This window comes from Garra rufa, chromosome 6 (genome assembly GCF_049309525.1).
Source record: "Garra rufa chromosome 6, GarRuf1.0, whole genome shotgun sequence".
NCBI lineage: Eukaryota > Metazoa > Chordata > Actinopteri > Cypriniformes > Cyprinidae > Garra > Garra rufa.
The window spans coordinates 20,683,787-20,702,999 of record NC_133366.1 but is presented as its reverse complement, the minus strand read 5'-3'; the positions used below and the strand labels follow the sequence as shown (position 1 = coordinate 20,702,999).

Sequence of the window (19,213 nt, the reverse complement as noted above, 5' to 3'; positions counted from 1 at the left end):
CGCAACACAGACCAAGTACTTCTAAACAAACCAAAAACAGGAAGTAATGACAAGATGCGACGCTATGCGACATGATTTCAAGAAGGTCCAACAAACGGCATTAGGTGTAGTCGATTTAAAGCTCTTTAAGTCGAACGCACATTTTCCTTATGTTTGGAGTGTTCGGTGAGTTCTGTCACAAAATATATGTCATTCAACCAGACCAATCAGGTTGTAAATGTATCACTATGCCTTTAAGTTCCATATCTTTACGGTTCACTGTCAAAAATGCCAGTGTGAACGCTAAGCGGACCAGGATAAAATGTATCATTTTCCTTTTTGGTCCGGACCAAATGAACCAAACGAACCGGACAACAAGTGTGAACAAACCTTAAGTAAAGTTCTTTGGCAACAAGTCAGAGCACTAAAAAAAAAAGCACAGAAGTAATATGCAACCTTTTAATTATGTGTGACGCACCAAGTCAGCAGTTGGCCGATGTAAGGCCAGCGTCTAGTTTTTGCAGTGTTTTTTATTTATTTATATTTTTAATATATATTTTGGACTATGGGGGGCGCCATTGTTTCAATGACGTGAAATGGTTGCACTCGGTGAGCCACTGGCGCTACCTGTTGCGATTTTTACCGCAACACAATTCGGAATTTTGAAAATAAAATACTGGATACGATGCCACATTGTGCGGCATTTGGTTGTAATTTTTAGTCGAAGGGCAAGAGAAGAGTGATGCAGGTCTTCACTCCTTTCCTAGCAATAAGAAGAGGCGAAAAGAATGGGAAGATGCCTGTGAACAAATATAACTTACTAAAGACCTGCGTCTTCTTTCATGTGTTCTTTCCACTTTAGCCCTGATGCCTTTGAGACTTTTAATAGAAAGTACTATTAAAAGAGCTTACAAACGGCAGAGACAAGAAACACCAGATGCCATATTGTAAGGATGTAAACATGCCCATTCTTGTCATTATGCTGCATCCACTGAAGGAGTTTCTCAGCATGGATTTCACTTGATACCTGGGGCATAGACTTCCTTGTGGGGAAAAGAAATCGATGATACAGCAGTTGGTTTAAGCATACGCTTATATCCATCGCCACCTGTAAACTCTTTCAGTAGCTATGCTTATTGTATCAGTATTTTATTTTCCGAGTTGAGTACTTTTTTAAGAGTTGTGTTAAAAGTTGGGTAAAAATTAGGGCTGTCAGTTGATTAAAATGTTTAATCTAATTAATTACATGATGTGTTGATATCTAATGAATCACAAATTACATTTGGCTGTGAAATTACTCACAAAAGACTATTTAAAGCCATTATTGTGTTAAATGAGAAAGTATCAAGTAGACATTACAAATAGTAGCTTTAGAGAGAAATATTTTATTTGATTCAACATAAAAAATATTACACACACACACATTTAGGATACAACGCCCTAACATAAACCTAAAGAACATAAAAGAAGATAATTTGAGGAACATCTCAGTGTTTTTGTTCATACAATGAAAGTCCAAAACAGCTTAGTTACCAACAGTCTTCTTTTTCAGTTTTTGTTTGTCTTGTTTTTTAACGCGTTAAACTGACATCCCTAGTAAAAATAGAAACAGGTAAGCGCCAGTTGCTCAACGAGTGAAAATATTTCACGTCAACGAAATAATGGCACCTCCCATAGTCCAAAATATGTCTAAAACGACGTGAATTTTTAAAACAACGTAAATCTTTTTTGGGTTACTACATATTTCAGTAAGAGACATCATTTATATTATATTAAGCAATTCAAGTCTTAATACCTTGGATTACCTGAAATAACCCCTGATCCCCATTTACTTGCAATGTATGAAACAGAGTAGAGTAAAAGTTTTTCAGTACTTCTCTTTTAGTGTTTTAGTGAGAAAAGAGAGTAAAACGGTTCTGAAACAAACTGAGAATGAGCAAATGCTAATAAAATCCACATTTTTAAGTGAGCTCTCCCAAAACAAAAGGTGTCTGCAAGCTTCATTAACAGCATGCTGATAAAACTGACATGAAAAGAGCTCTCATGAGAGTTAAGCCTAAATAAGAGACCCCCAGGCATGTTGCCCAGTTCATTGAGAGACTCTCAAACTCACGTGCATCTGAACGAGTGGCAACCGTTCAGTGGCAACACAGGAAACATGTTTTTATAATAGCTTGGGCTTCATTATAGTCACAGCATGTTTATATTTGAACCCCATACGACCCGTGTGAGTGACGGAGGTTAACAGAAGTGTGGAAGTCTCGACAGGGATGAACAAAGGAATGAGAGAGCTGGTAGAAGGAATAGAAATCTGATACTGCTGTGAAATTCTGCAGACGACAGCAAAGCCTACTCACTCGCTCTCTTTTTCCACCTCAGTCTTTGCCCATTTCTCTCTCTCTCTCTTACTCTCTCAGACTTTCTTCCTCGTCTTTCTCCATCCAGCTCTATCTCTCTCTTGTTACCCTCTCACCCCTCTCTCTCTCTCTCTGCCCTCAGTCTACACACTTTTCCCCTCTCGTTTTTTCTTTGTCTCGCAACTTTTCCAACTTCTCTCTCTCCCTCTACAGATGGACCTGAATGCAAAACACTGTCTGTTGAGTGCATCTGGGGGTATCAGCAGTCTGGAGAGGAGCTAATCAGTCTGCTGCTCTGCAGAGTCATTCCTTCTCCTGAATCTCAACGCTTCCCTCACTTATTTCAACTTACATCAAAACAACATCAAGGTCATACGCAATATCATTTTGTCTAGGAATGCTGTATATTAAACAATCTGCCCGTCTACCAAATTTTGGATGGTGCTTCAGGAAGTGCTTTTTATGGATAAAGTATATTGAGAAATATCTGCATAATAACACAATCATAATTCTGACATAAATATAATACTTTATTAGTAAATAATACTTTCCTACAGCCCAAGGTCACTTTGCAAAAGAGAATATTGAATAAAATCAAATCAGCAAAAGTGATTAATAGATCCCAGTTTATTTTTAATTACTGAACTGAAATATGATCATCGCGCACAACATTGCGCATAGTATGAAAGCAATTCATCAGCCTGTTTCAAATGTAGGCTAAATAATTTAGAGATTATGAAACAATCTCACTCTTTCTCCCTTTGTCCCTCAGAATGAACTCCATTTTAGGATTAACCAGATTACTGTCATCTAAAGCTGATTAAATCTGCATTTTAACCTGTATTTTAGCCAAATGAGTACGGCGGTCCAACTGTATTTGAGCCGTCAGAAAGAGAAGCTAACTGAGCAGTGGCCATGTCAAAACACACATGGCTCCCCCTCCTGGCTGTAGACAGAAGTACACCAAACTCAACATAGCAATACTTTATAGACAAGTTCAAGAGATTTCACTCACTATCTGCTCTCTATAACGCAATACTCTGTCTTTAAACCTAGTGAGCTGCCAACCTATACAACGTTTTTGGCAGCACACTCATCTCCAGTAAGATGTCTCACCTTTTCATGCTGTTCTATGAGAATCTCCACCACAATGTTCTGGAACTTGAGGTCCATAATAGCTGCCACCGTTTCTTCCTGCGGCCTCATGAGTGTGGGGCCAAACACTACACCTAGGTTCGCCACTGTCATCAGGTTCTGTTTGCTGTTGGCAGCAACACTACACACACAGAAAAAAAAGAACTTATGATTAAATGACTTGAAAGATTGATATTACTGCAGAGAATTTATTTTGATGAAAGATACCAAGAAGGGTTTGCATTGTATTTGGACTTGATTGTGATACTAGATGCTGTTAACCTTTCTTTAGAAAGTGTCTCACTGCAATATATCTCTGATACAGTATCTCTCTGAACTTACTCTGGTTGTTAATTATAGAAAAAATGAAAGACAGAAAAAAAGAGGTGGGAAAAAACCATTACACAAATTACTTTCATTAGGGAGGAAAGGGTTGGCAGCATGTCAAAAACTGGAAAACAAGATTATTTGAAGTTTTAATTGAGTAATTTAAAGATCACAGGGGTGAAAATTAAAACCTGCATGCTGAATGACTCAAATATATATATATATATATCTTGTTCAACCTTTTGGATAACAGCCTCACAAATGAAGAATTTTAAGTCAAACTTAAAAGTCATTACTCATCATGCCGTCCATGCAAGTCAATTTGTAAAACATCTAAAAGAGTAACTTTATGATCCTCTGGACAAAGGAAAGGAGTCATTCTTTCCTAAGTCATGATAAAAACTGTTTAGTGCAGTCCAAGGTTGTTTTTACACGTAGTTAATTTGGATCATTTCTCCCTTTAGATTGGTTCATGTAGGCATATACTGTATGAATTACATTAGCTCAAAGTTTTCAAGTTTTAAATTTCAAGAAATTGATGCTTTGATTTAGCAAGGACACAAGACTAAAAGAGACTAAGGCTGGACCAGAATATTTGATTATTCGAATATTCGTTCGGTGGGTTGGCATTCAATTTTAAATTTTGAGATTTGAATATCCTTTTTTTTATACACCTTGCATCCCCCCGAAACGGTTCTCATTTGCGCTTAAATATGAATGAAGAAGATCAGACTGCTGTACCACTAACACAGAGACAGCAAAAAAAAAAAAAAAAAAAAGGAGACAGAGATTGAGCAGTATTTGAGAGACACTATAAAGTACAGCCGGCCCCACTTGAATGGTGGAAGCAAAACTAGGACTGTGACTGTCGCAATAGCAACCGCGTCTCCACATTTAAATGCACGCAGTAGGCTAAAGCTGACCGCAAAGCCCCAGCAAAAATAATTACCATGAATTTGTCAGGGGAAAAGTAAGGAGATATTCGAATTAGTTATTAATAAACTAGTATTTGGCACAAAGATGAAGTTGACGATCCTGACTCGCCATTTGCTCCTGAACGCGCCTTTAATGCCAAAATGCATATTTATGGATTAGGCCTATAGCTAATGAAAGAGTTTTGTTTTTGATTTGAATTATTTAAATAATTTCTTTACAGTTCCGGATGATATATTAGTCTTACCTTTATGAGCAAAAATGAAGTTTCACATCGCACTGGCGGCTCCGTGTTCGCAAAACGCGCTTCAGCTTTACTCTTCGCACAAACGATTGGATATGAGCCTAATAGCACACATTTATCTAGGTTAAACGATTCAACTAATATTGTGATATGCTTTAAGTTTTTTATATCTATGGATTTTAATTGAAATCGTGATAACTTAAGAGGGCTAAATTGATCTGTCTGCCGCTGACCGCTTGGTTGTTACTTTAAAAAACAAAAACTTGAATTTAACAAATAAAAATTGTTCCAAATATATTTCTAAATTAACTTTATAACCTAAATAAATGAAAATAAATGTAATCACTTTGCTATTAAAATAGCAACTGTGTAATTGGGAAGAGAAAGAGAAAAAAAGACCGGTTTCAGTCGGACTCGGGCCAGTAATTCTGATGAGCTGTCGGACAAGGTCCGGGCGAGGGTTTTAGGAATTTTTGCAACGAAAGTTTGTTTAATAGCCGATTTAACATTCTTATTTAGGCTAGTTTCATATTTAAATATATTATTCATTTGATTTATTTTAGCATTTTGTAGGCTGCTTGTTCACTGACGGAAGTGCTCAAATAAACACGCACGTTTGTTAATAATGTTTGAGCCTCATTTATTTTGGGTTTCAAAATAATATACATATGTATTTTATATATAGGCCTATATACACAAACGTTACATATAATGTATATATATTTATTTATAAATAATTTAGATGTAAATAATTTATTTATATATAAACACCACGCCATTTTTTTCTTTCTTCTTTTATTTAAATAGCCTACCCTTTACGGTCTCATTAATTACTGTGCTGCTAATTTATGATTTGGGAGTGATTTGTTTGTTAAAAAATGTTAGGCTACCTTATTAAAACTATTGCTCTTAACAGACCTGTGTGTTTTGTATCACTAGCGCAATGTCCGTTCTCGACGCATATTAGCTCTGCCTGCTTGAGGCGTGCTGCTTCCAACTTGAAATGTTCTATTACAATTTATTAATTCTGAAAGTGTGGTGTGTCCATATTGCACCAAAATGCAACACTGCACTCCCTTGGGTCCACAGAAAAAATCGATTGGATGAACTGTTCTTGACATAATAAAAATGCAAACAGAAAGACATACAGAGATTCATGCCTTTATTAGAGAGAAGAATATGTTCAGCCCCTCCCACCGAAGCTTCGAATATTCGGTGTTGATTACTACCGAAGCTTCGAAGCTCAAAAAATGGTATTCGGACCAGCCCTAAAAGAGACATTTAAGACATTTATAATGTAACAAAAGACATATTTTAAACAAATGCCGTTCTTTTGAACTTTCTATTCATCAAAGGACACTGAAAAAAAAATTATTACAATTTCTACAAAAATATTAAGCAGCACAACAGTTTTCAGAACTGACAATAAGAACCAAAATGTGCTTTTTTTTCTCTGGAAATGGCTATAAATGCCTATTTTGAGAAACATGTGACACTACAAATTCAGTTTTTTTTTTTTTTACACATTAACATTTTAATTAACAATGAGCAAGTTTGCTATGTAACTATAATAACTTTTAGTCCAAACCACTTTTGTCTCCAATGTTGAGGAGTAACTAGTTAGATGTAACGGAATTACATAATTTAATTACGTCAGTTACAGTTACTGAGAAAAATATGTAATTAAATTAAAGTTAATGCTGATTTCTTTTCAAAATTGTATTGGCTGCTTTAAAATATGAGACACCAATGTTTCAGAAGTTTAGGACATATGTTTCTTTGATAACTATTTTATTTCCTCTTTGGGTTTGTGTACTTCATTTTTTCCCTTTCTACTTCCAAGGCATTCCAAGGCGTTTTCTTGTCATAGTTATGCAAGGATTTGATTTCAAAAACAGTATCATAGCTATTAAACTATTTCTTGTTATGGTTTAAAATCTGCAATTAACCTCATTACAATCTCAAAGTAAAAAGATGTGCTAAAGTTTGATTTTTTGGTGGCTGTGCTTTAAAATTTTATTTTTATAAAATACACCTAGTTCATTAGGATCATTTGACTTGGAACCTGGTGCATTTTCTCTCTTTAGTTTGGTTTATGTAGACATACTTTTTGAATTACATTAGCTCAAACAAGACATTTCAAGAAATTAATGCTTTTATTCAGCAAGGACACAAGACATTGATTAAAAAGACATTTAAGACATTTATAATGTAACATTCTTATTATATTAATTTAAGAGATGAAGGGTTTTAAAAGTCTGACAGTAATCAGACTTTTGAGTACTACTGTAAGATTAACCCTGCCTGCTTTGAATGTTTGAAAATGTTTAAGAAATTTAGAAATAAAAAATTAGAAAAGTAATCAATTGTTTCATTACTTTAATAAAGTGATTAAATAGTTAAAAAACTTATTACAATGTAAATAGGGTTACTTGTAACCTGTAACCTATTACATTTCTAAAGTAACCTTCCATACTGTGTTTGATCCCATTTCAGAACAATGCAAACAAATGATCTCAAAAAGTCAGTTTGCCACTTTTAAGGGGTGCACTTTGAAAAGAAGTACAACAATTAATCACCTCTAATTCCAATTCAGATAACATGGCAACATTAGGCTTTTTCCTCTCCATCTCTGATGGCTCTGCAACTGCGCCAACTCCTAAAGCATTTTGCGAGGGCTGGAGTGGATGGAAGCGGAATTTAGTGGCGGATAACCTGAATTTAATTTCCAAGTGCACATCTTTGACTGCCAGCAAATCCCACTCTATATTTTGAGGAGACGCGTCTGCCCAGTCACTGATTGCTGGAGGTTAGGGAGATTATGCGCTTATCTTCAATTTGCTTACATTCACATCATATAAAAATGTGAAGCCTGAGGTAAAGCCTTGTAATGATAACATTATTTGAAAATCTCTAACCCGATCTAATCTCTTATAGAAGCTGTTTCATAACTCGCTTCTCTAAGTGGATGGAATGGAAAGGAGAGGGGCAGGGCTTGTTTTCTCTCTAGAAAAAATAAAGTTTTGATAACAGATAACAGCATGGAGGGTACGAAAGTCCATGTGGAGTTCTCTCAGTCTTTCTTCTCTCTAGAATGCTGTTTGTCTGTTTGCTCTGTTGCTCAGCAACAGAGGTAGGCTATAGAAGTTTCTACGGGTGCTTCCTGTAGGACGGTGTGATTGTGTACTGACGGTAAAAAACGGAAGAGAGGGAGAAAGTTGGAAATAATGACAGAAAATAGCGGCTGATGGCTGAGAGAAGTAAAAAGGTTGGAGAAAGAAAACAGAGAATGTACACACACACAAAAAATGTGTATACAGATAGAAAAACAGAGAAAAAACAGTTTCCACTCACTTGGCAAGATGCTTGGTAACCAGACTGAGCACTAATCTGTTCCTCTCTGGCAGTTTATGAACCAGACTGTGAATGGCCTGAACTCTAGATTCTGGAGTAGCGCTCTCTGTGTAGACAAAAAAACAAAACAAAACAAAAAAAGGTTTAAAAGAAACCATGCAATATCACGAACATCCGTCAAAGACTGACATAGAATAGAAATTGTTGAATAAAGATAAAAAATGAAAAAAAATTATTTTTGTTTCTTTGTGCACAAAATGTATTCTTGTAGCTTCATAAAATTATGGTTGAATCACTAAAGTCACATGGACTGACTGTGTTCCGTGCTGGCAATTTTATTTTTTTTAATATTTTAATTTAAAGGTTGTATCAGCGATTTCTAGCCTGAAACATATAGTGTCAAATTCAGCTGACCTTTCATCACGATCCGCTCGCTGCCTGCCCCATAAATTGTCTGTGAAAAAACCGTGTCTCTCTGGTCAGCCTAGGGTCCGAGATATGCCAAAAAAACAATCGGCACTACCAACCTTTCCACAGATAAACAAACAGTGTTCCAACCAATCAGCGTCATGGGTTTGGTGTTGTGGACTTTCGCTCCGCCTCCCTCACATCCCTGCACCAGTAGGAAAGTCCACAACACCAAACCCCTGACGCTGATTGGTTGGAACACTGTTTGTTTATGTGTGGAATAGTTGATAGAGCCGATTGTTTTTTTTGGCATATCTCGGACCCTAGGCTGACCAGAAAGACACGGTTTTTTCACAGACAATTTATGGGGCAGGCAGCGAGCGGATCGTGAAGAAAGGTCAGCTGAAATTGACACTTTATGTTTTAGACTAGAAATTGCTGATACAACCTTTAAGTTTTAATCTTTTTTTTTGTTTTAAATACCTTCAAAACGATGTATGAGGGTCAAAGACATTAAGATGTCCTTGTCAAAAGAAATTTACAAAAGTGATTTTATGTCCATAGAAAGCACATTAAATATCTTACTTTTAAGGCTTCAAATAAGTTTTTGGAGAATAAACTGTTACATTGCCATTCAGTGTAACACAATATTTATGTAAACATTCAAACAACATGCTTATTCTGATTTTTTTGTGCATTTTAAAATATATAAAAGAAAGGAAGCATATTATATTTTATTGTATTTTAAATGAGTAAAAAAATTATTACTGACAAATGGGCAAAACCTAGTATAACTAATTAGTAATTAGGGGTGAAAGTAATTAATCTTTTAATATGTCAGAAATTGATTTTTGTTGTAAATATGCCTGACAAGATTGTTAAACTTCTTAAATCTTAAATGTCTTCTGTAAATTCTGGAAAAATGTATGATATTTATTTTTTTTGCTCTTTATTTATTTTTTGGAACTTCTTTATCTTTTTCGTCTTTGACCCATGACTTTTTGGAATCAGACAAAAAATAATTGAGCTACAGCTGTTTGAAGGCGATAGAGTCAGCAGAGTTGATTTTGGAGAGAGAGAGAGAGAAAAAAAGATTAGTTTAATCAAGTAGTTTAATCAAGAGCACATAGTGATTCTGTTTTTTCTTTAAATGTCTGATTAACAGAGAGACAGATCTATATTAAGACCTACTGTATTGCATGGATCTAATATAATGTTACACATCAGATTTTTCCACAACCATTAACTAAACTTGCATGTAAGACATAACAGAATATGTTTGTGTGAATCTCGCCAAGACATATTTCAGAATAATGTACTTTATAGGGAGATCGCACGCTCTTGGAGAGGAACGTATGAACACGCTTTGCAAATGTCAGTCAGCGTGACCGTTTAGTTTTCATCAGCATGGGTTTGAAAATCACATTTCACTTGTTTGGACTCATGTCATCGAAAATTCAATATGAATATACACAAAGCTGGAATGCTGTGCTATGCAACAATAGACCTAGAACTTGTGGTGAGAAGCAGCAGCAGTTGTCCAGAAGCCGAGAAAACGTACAAATAAAAAATGATTTCAGATGTTTAATCATTTGGAGCATTGGCATCACTAAAAGAGGTCTCAATGAACTAATTTTTGTGAAAACATTTTCACTTCTTTTGCCTGTAGCTCAAAATTAGACAGTGCACATTCCGACTCACTTTGCCAGAACAGGTCACATTTTAACAATGTCCTTACTACATTTCTAGGCCTTGAACATTTCAGTTGTGATGCTGTCTATGCAAAGTCAGAAAGCTCTCAAATTTCTATATAAATATCTTAGGGTGTGTTCACACTTGTTATGTTTGGTTCGATTAAAACAAACTCTGGTGCGATTGCTCTGTTAGTGCTGTTCATTTGAGTAAGTGTGAACGCTGCCATCCGAAGCCTGGTGTGCACCAAACAAGCCAACCAAGACCGCTAAAAAGATGGGTCTGGGTGCACTTCCAAACGAACTTGCAGATGCGGTTCGAATGAAATATGAACGCAACACGAACCAAATACTTCTAAACAAACCAAAAACAGTAAGTAATAACAAGATGTGACGCTATGTGACCCGATTTGGCGAAGGGAACAAGCGGTGTATCCAAAACAAAATGAGCAGAGGGCAAATGTGCAGCAATGTGGAAGTAAAGTGCCTTTTATGAGCTTTTTGTGAGTTTATAATATAATCATAGTCCAGCAGACACCATTAGGTGTATTCAACTTACAGTAAGTCGATTCAAGTCGAACGCACCTTTTCCTTTTGTGTGGAGTGTTTGGTGAGTTCCGTCATGAAATATACGTAATTCAACCCGACCAATCAGGTTGCAAACGTATCATTATGTCTTTAGGTTCGATATCTTTAGGTTTGCTGTCAAAAATGCCAGTGTGAACACTAAGCCGACCAGGGCCAAATGTATCATTTTATTTTTGGTCCGGATCAAAAGAATGAATTGAACTACAAGTGTGAACACACCCTTAATTTGTGTTCTGAAAATGAACAACGGTCGTATGGGTTTGGAACGACATGAGGGCAAGTAATTCTTGACAGAATTTTAGTTTTTTGGTGAACCATACCTTTATTCCTACAACTACATGATTATGCTTAAATACTTAGAATTAGGATTTATAGACAACTATAAACTACTCATATGTAACTGTATTTGCCCCAGGGCTGGTCAACCACAGTTAGCTCCAGGAGAACTTGAATATAACACATTTCTCTAAATGTGTATTTAAAAAATATTTTAGGGTGTGTTCACACTTGTCATGTTTGGTTCAATTAAAACAAATCTGGTGCGATTGCTCTGTTAGTGCTGTTCATTTGAGTAAGTGTGAACGCTGCCATCCGAAGCCTGGTGTGCAACAAACAAGTGGACCAAGACCGCTAAAAAGATGGGTCTGGGTGCGCTTTCAAACAAACTTGCAGGTGCGGTTCGAACGAAATATGAACGCAACACGAACCAAATACTTCTAAACAAACCAAAAACAGGAAGTACTAACAAGATGTGACGCTATGTGGCACGATTTCATGAAGGGAACAAGCAGTGTATCCAAACCAAATGAGCAGAGGGCAAATGTGGAGCAATGTGGAAGTTGTCTTTTATGAGCTTTTTGTGAGTTTATAATATAATCATAGTCCAGCAGACACCATTAGGTGTATTCAATTTAAGTCGATTCAAGTCGAACGCACCTTTTCCTTTCGTGTGGAGTGTTGGAGTGTAAGGCTTTGAACGTATCATTATGTCTTTAGGTTCGATATCTTTAGGTTCGCTGTCAAAAATGCCAGTGTGAACACTAAGCGGACCAGGGCCAAATGTATCATTTTATTTTTTGGTCCGGATCAAAAGAATGAATTGAACTACAAGTGTGAACAGACCCTTAATTTGCGTTCTGGAAATAAACAACGGTCATATGGTTTTGGAACGGCATGAGGGCAAGTAATTCTTGACAGAATTTTAGTTTTTGGGTGAACTATCCCTTTATTCCTACAACTACATGATTATGCTTAAATACATAGAATTAGGATTTTTAGACAACTATAAATTGCTCCTATGTAACTGTATTGGCCCCAGGGCTGGTCAACCTCAGTTAGCTCCAGGAGAACTTGAATATAACACATTTCTCTACACATGGCTTTCATAAAAGCTAGAGAATTAATTAGTAAATATTCTTCCTTTGTCTATGTAGCATTAATAGGCTTGCCACTATTGACTTATAGCACTTCCCAGACCTACAACATCCTCACCTACAGTAACACATCTCTGCTGATGTCATTTTCATATTTTGAAAGTCCTTCACTGAAATGTAATTCAGTGATACTTTCAGCAAGCATTAAAACCCCACCTTAGAGTTTCACAAATCATAAGCTCTTCTCTCACTGACATGCACATATTCTAAGTTTATGGCATTTGTCAAGTAATTGATTGGGTATTGCTTGATTATTGTCTAAGCAAGGACAAAGACCTTACTTGCAGGGACGATGAACTCCTTATACAGCTCGTATGTCATTAGTGGCTCTGGAAGGCTCCTTGAGAGAGAGAGAGAGAGAGAGAGAGAAGGAGAGATTTATCGGCTTTATTGGGCATTATTATATACACAACACTATGATTAATGTGGCTGATCATGGCAAGAAATTAGATGAGCACACAAACACACACATACACAGTGATAACCAAGTTCATCTGAAGGTACTTTCGCTCAGTCTCTGGCACACGTCCCAGCACCGTTAGGCCAAAATGAGCCCAGCACACCAATATCATTCATACTTGTTGAGGAGTACAAACTTAACACACACACACACACACACACACACACACACACACACACACACATTTAACTCTGCTGCTGCTGCGTTACAAAAGCTGCCTTGCGCTATTCTATTGTGACACAGCAATTACAGAAATTAATTAAAAGCAATATTAATTAAATGTTGAATAAACTGGCATACAATTATATTGTCACTGAAAGGAATGTCCCACTGTGAATCTGACAAATCATTAAAAAACTCTGACATATTTCACATAAACTCATTTATCCTTGATACGTTTATTTGAGATTCAATTCAATTCATTGAAATGAAGAGGCCCATGAGTTTCTTTCTGAGGGTTCACACATGCATTTAGCTTTACACTAAAGTTTCTTTCAAAACAAGCAAATGGGTTAAGGATGAATGAGCATGATGAATTCTGCCAAATTACAACCAGTACATTTGATGAAAGACTTCACACACATTTTCCATTTTTTGTGGGGACACTCCATAGTCGCAAAGTTTTTCTAGTGTACAAACTGTATTTTCTATCCCTTTACCCTAAACCTACCCCTCACAGAAAACTTTCTGCATTTTTCGATTTTCAAAACACTTAATCCTGTACGATTTATAAACTTATTTCCTTAATGGGGACTACAAAAATGTCTCACAAGATCAAAATTTGCTTGGTATTACTAAACTTGTTGGGACATTTGGTCCTCATAATGTCCGGAATACCAGGTACACACACACACATACATTTATTTAGCCATCTAAATGACATTACATATACTTCTATTGTTTTAATATACAGATAGTTATATATTCTCTAACCTAATCCTACCCTCAACCCTACCCCTCATAGAAAACTTTCTGCATTTTTATACCAGTTATACCAGTACAAATAAGGACATCCCAAAGAGAGGCTTTTTGGAGTTTTTGTCAGGTTTTGCTCACTTTTGTGTACAAATTTGTCCCCAAAATATGGTTAAGTAGGTACACACACACACACACACACACACACACACACACACACATACACACACACACACACACACACAAACTATACTATTTATTATCTGCAAGTGGAAACAGAATGCAGAAAGTTTAAACTCACCTCAGGTAAAGTTTTAAAGCACTGGTGATGGTTTTGACATCCCAGTCCTCACTCGCTGCTAAATCTATTTCACTGCTCTTCTCATCTACAGTTCACAAAAAAATACAGAATTAAAGTTTAAATGATCTTGAAAAGTTTTTGCTAAAGCTAGGGCTGTGGTATAAATAACACCATAATTGTGTGTCGGTCACAAAAAAATAATTTTGCATTAATATTAAAAATGATTAATAATTATTTTGTTTAGATTCACTGTTTTAAATTGTAATAATATACACTGCTGTTCAAAAGTTTGGGGTCATTATTTATTTATTTATTTGTTTTCAAAGAAGTCTCTTATGCTCAATGAGGCTGCATTTATTTAATCAAAATACATTAAAACACTAATTTAAACTTTTGAACTTTTCTATTTGAACATACAGTCAAACCAAAATTTATTCAGACATCTTCAACATTCTTCACATTATCACAGTTTATTCGATAAGAATTCGATATTCGATAAGCCCACTGTACGAATAATTTTTATGTATGTCACAGTTTACTTTGTTTTGCTACCCTCACTTACATAAATTAACTATAGTGCCCTGCATCCACTAATAAAAAAATATATCAAAAATTGTATCTGGTGTCTGAATATTTTTTTGGTTTGACTGTATTAACATGTAAACTTACGCACCCCAAATTTCTAAACAGTTGTGCATTATGAATGACTGGGACAACAGAAAAAAGGTACAATCGAAATATAATGTTGCCTTTTTTTGGACCTGATTAGGACTCTCAGTATAGATCAAGTGCAATAATAAACACATAAAGAAAATAAGATGGGTAAAAAAGGTATGAGGTCAGGGTATGGACACATTTTTATTTCTCATCCTCATGTTTATGTTGTACCACTCCTCAAGCATGGGTGTATGGATCTGTTAATGCTTTTTTGATGGGAGGATGAACAAAGAGTATGCAAATGTGTAATATGTAATACAATCTGCTTTAATTTTCTAATCTAACTCCAGGCTTTGACACTTTTGAAGAACTCAACCAATGCACTGACAGTCCTCTATCTGGCTAGCTGTTACCATGGTAATGTCTGAATGAGTTTTTTTTTTATTTTATAACACAGTAGACACATAAGGTCACATATGTACAAAATGTTAATCATTCAAGTCATTCTAATTCAGAACAAAAACAGTTTGAACCATTTTGTGCTATTTGCAAAGGCATTAAGATATTCCACAAGTCCAATGGTATTCTGCCATGTTGGTAAATTCACCCTGTGTTTTAAACTCCCTGACCAACATGTCTGTGATGATGATGGGATCCCACTATTGAATACTCCACTGAGAAACCAAAGTGTATTTATGTTGTATAATAAAGTCCACTGTTGACAGCATAAACAACAAAGAGGAAATTGAGAGAGATAATAACATTCTCTCTTTCACAGATCTGCTCGTTTAAAACATTGATGTGCCATACAGCTGGAATACACGTGTACACACACTACTGTTAAAGGGAAAGTTCACCCAAATATGAAAATGCTGTCATTATTCGCAATTACTCACCCTCATGTTGTTCCAAACCCGTTAGACTTTTGTTCAGCTTCAAAAAACACAAATTAAGATATTTCTGATGAAATTACAGAGCTTTCTGATCCTTCACAGAAATTTTTGGTGTGCAAAGAAAAAAAAATTACAACCAATTCAACAATTTCTTTTCTTACTTGTCAGTCACACATTTATGGATTTCATCAAACATATCATAATTTGTGCTCTGAAGATCTGAAGGACGAAGGTCTTAGAAGGGTGAGTATTTAATGACAGAATTTTCATTTTTAGGTAAACTGTCCCTGTAATGTCAAAGCTGAATTTTCAGCATCATTACTCCAGATTACTTATTACAGAAATCATTCTAATATGCTGATTTGATGCTAAATAAATATTTCTTCTTGTTATTAATGCTGAAAACATGACTGCTTAACATTGTTTGGAATCTTTCTTTTCAATTGTATTCAAATTAATTAAACAGCAGTCTTATGTAATTAAGTATTAATTTCTGTCATTAATGTTGGCTGTTAAATGTGTTAAAAATGAAACCTAAAGCAGCATACCTTTTTTATTTCCTCCCCAAGTTCCAGAGGCTATGCTAATACTTTTTTCTTAACTTCCTCTGGCTAATTTCATATTCTATATTCATGCTAGTGGCAAGCCACTCTAAAAGCAGGCAAAGTTAAATGTGACACATTATACAGTGCTGGCCATAATTATTAGAACATTAGTATTAAAGCTAAAAAAAATGGTTTTAAGTCAGTTATTTCTATCTTTTGCTGTGGTGTGTCAGTGGAAAATATACATTTACGTTTACAAACATTCATTTTGCCATTAATTGTAATAATCCAGTGAGATTTGTGTTTGCACAAGGAGTCTGACAACAGCCAGTGCTCCACACAAAGATCTGATCTCATCCATCATCCAGTCTGTCTGGAATGACATGAAGAAACAGAACAAACTGAGATAGACTAAATCCAGAAGATGGCAACGTCTCCAAGATGCTTTAAAGGGGTCATCGGATGCAAAACAAACTTTTACATGTTGTTTGAACATTAATGTGCGTTGGCAGCTTGTGTACACAACCACCCTACAATAATAAAAATACACCCAGTGGTATTTTTTAATCCTTAGAATATCCCCTTTTTAAAATAGGGTCATTCTCAGCTATGTGATGACACACCAATAGAGGCCGCTCCCACGATAGTTGATTGACATGAGCGCCTTACCTTAGACCCGCCCTCAACGAGCTGAGGTGATCAGATTGAGCGATTGAGGTGTTCTGTTGTTGGATGTAATAATAAACATAGCAATTGTCATTTACTCCCGACATCTGAGCCGCTGAAGACGCAGAGTATTAACGTTACTTTCCTTTTTAAAAAGGAAAGCGCCGATCCCGATCTACATATGTGTCTATGTTCGTGCAAATCATTCGTGATTAGGGTTGGGCATCGAGAACCGGTTCCAACTTGGAACCGTTTAAAAAATAACGATGCCATTGGATTCGTTTATAAAATTTGTTTTAGATTCCGATCATCGGTTCCAAACACGCAAGTTTTGGTTTCCATTGTGGCCACCGTATTTCTGGAAATGCTTGCCGCGCGCTTGTTCAGTTGCAGCTATGGAGCACGGTAAGCGGCGCTCAAAAGTGTGGCTTTATTTCACACTAAGGGTGTACTCACACTAGGCAGTTTGAACCGTGCTCAAGTGCGTTTGACCACCAAAGCGCGGTTCGTTTGACTAGTGTGAGTGCTCCGAGCCGTGCCCGGGCGCGGCTCGTTTAGCCGGCCCTGGCCCGCTTGGAAGAGGTGGGACGGTAAAGTTGGACTCGGGCACGGTTAGTATGCAGTGTGAGTGCTAACCGTGCTGGAGCACGGAACAGGACGCATAATGTCGCGTTTTTGCGAGGTAATCAGCGTTTTTATAGTCCATAATCAAAGCTGCAAAGTCCTTGCTGCACTTCAGCTGGTACCTTGCAAACCTCCTCATACAAGCAGCACGATTGCGCGAAAATTTCCGTGCCACAAATGCGATAGACATGTTTAACGATAGGCTGTGGACAACCGCGGAACAAACGACTCAAAATTACTATCCACAAAGTAAAAGAGCGATGGACTAAATTGCGTTCAGCGAGAGCGCGCTCTTCCTGTGTTTTTACATGCAACATGTGACAAAATGATATCTTGCACGGGAGGATGCACTACGAATATAACGAAACACCTACGCCTGCATGACGTACAAATTAAGGGGTGTAGCCTGTTTGACGTGCTGCGCAGGTCCACTGTCTCGTCATGCACAGAGAGTCCAGACCAGGGTGCAAGTTCTGCATATATAAATCTGTTTTTGGGCTGGTGCAGAGGCATTCCTAATTTTCTCCTACATGGGCTGCAGCTCCTAAAACTAAAACTCATATTGAATCAAAATAAAATTATCCTCTGTGAAATCAAATGAGCCTGTGACATGTTTTGACTCAGCCCACAAAGAATTGGAATTGAGAATCGAAAAGAACCGAAATCGAAAGGAAGAATCGGAATCGGAATCGGAATCAGAATCGTTCAAATCAAAACGATGCCCAACCCTATTCGTGATGCACCTTTACCCACAGCAGAACTGAGTATAAGGGTTTTTTATGCATCTTTGCAAATGGCCTTTCTTAATAATGTGCTGGTTAGCAAGCTTCGCAGCTAAACACGGCTAAAGTAAACATTACGGCTCGTCATCCAACAGCAGAGAGGGGCGGGGCGAGCAGAGCTCATTAGCATTTAAAGGCTACAGAATGGACATGCAACAGAATAGCTTGCTCCAAAAAAGGGCAGATTTTGACAAGGTAAAAAGAGTTTTTACACTACCATTGAGAAATTTTAACCAAAGCATGTTATAGATTTCTCATTAGGACCCTAAAGAATCATATCAACTTGTGGAAAATGAGCATCCCATGACCCCTTTATAAAACCTACCTGCAAAGCTTCAATACTGTTAAAAGTTTTAGGCACTTGTGCTGAAAAAATGAGGATGCTGCCAAAAATAATGTAATACATAGATTTCATTTATCAATTAACTTCTATTACCTAAATTAAATCAATTTAAATCCTTCGCACTTGTGCATAGTTTTTTTTAGGTAGCTTTGCAGGTAGGTCTCTTGAAGCATGGAGACATTGTCACAGTTCTTCTGGATTTATTCTGTCTCAGTTTGTTCTGTTTCTTCAAGTCATTCCCAACAGACTGGATGATGATGAGATCAGATCTGTGTGTGGAGCACAGGCTGTTGTCAGACTCCTTGTGCAAACAAAAATCTTACTGGATTATTACAATTAATGTCAAAATAAATGTTTGGAAATGTAATCAGGTATTTCCTACTTAAACACTACAGCAAAAGATAGAAATAACTGACTTAATCCCATTTTTAGCTGGTGAAAATACTAGTGTTCTAATAAATTTGATTGTGATTATTTTGTTTAAAGTAGAAATGATTACAAGCCTAATCATGTTTTGCAAATGTTGTTAATAACTGATAAATGCCAACAGTCGCATGGCCTCTCACGGCTTATTGCTTT

The 19,213-nt window shown here is 36.5% G+C and overlaps 1 protein-coding gene across 1 annotated transcript in view; it reads right to left on the bottom strand.

The window, feature by feature from the left end:
• Positions 1 to 19,213, bottom strand: part of arhgap10 (Rho GTPase activating protein 10) — an 88,070-nt gene that overhangs the window by 21,822 nt on the left and 47,035 nt on the right. Inside the window, exons 15-18 of the mRNA XM_073841757.1 lie at positions 14,125 to 14,209; positions 12,730 to 12,788; positions 8,329 to 8,434; positions 3,453 to 3,612 (exon numbers count right to left, since the gene is read on the bottom strand). Of these exons, the coding sequence (XP_073697858.1) occupies positions 3,453 to 3,612; positions 8,329 to 8,434; positions 12,730 to 12,788; positions 14,125 to 14,209 (410 nt within the window). The remainder of the gene's footprint in view (positions 1 to 3,452; positions 3,613 to 8,328; positions 8,435 to 12,729; positions 12,789 to 14,124; positions 14,210 to 19,213) is intronic.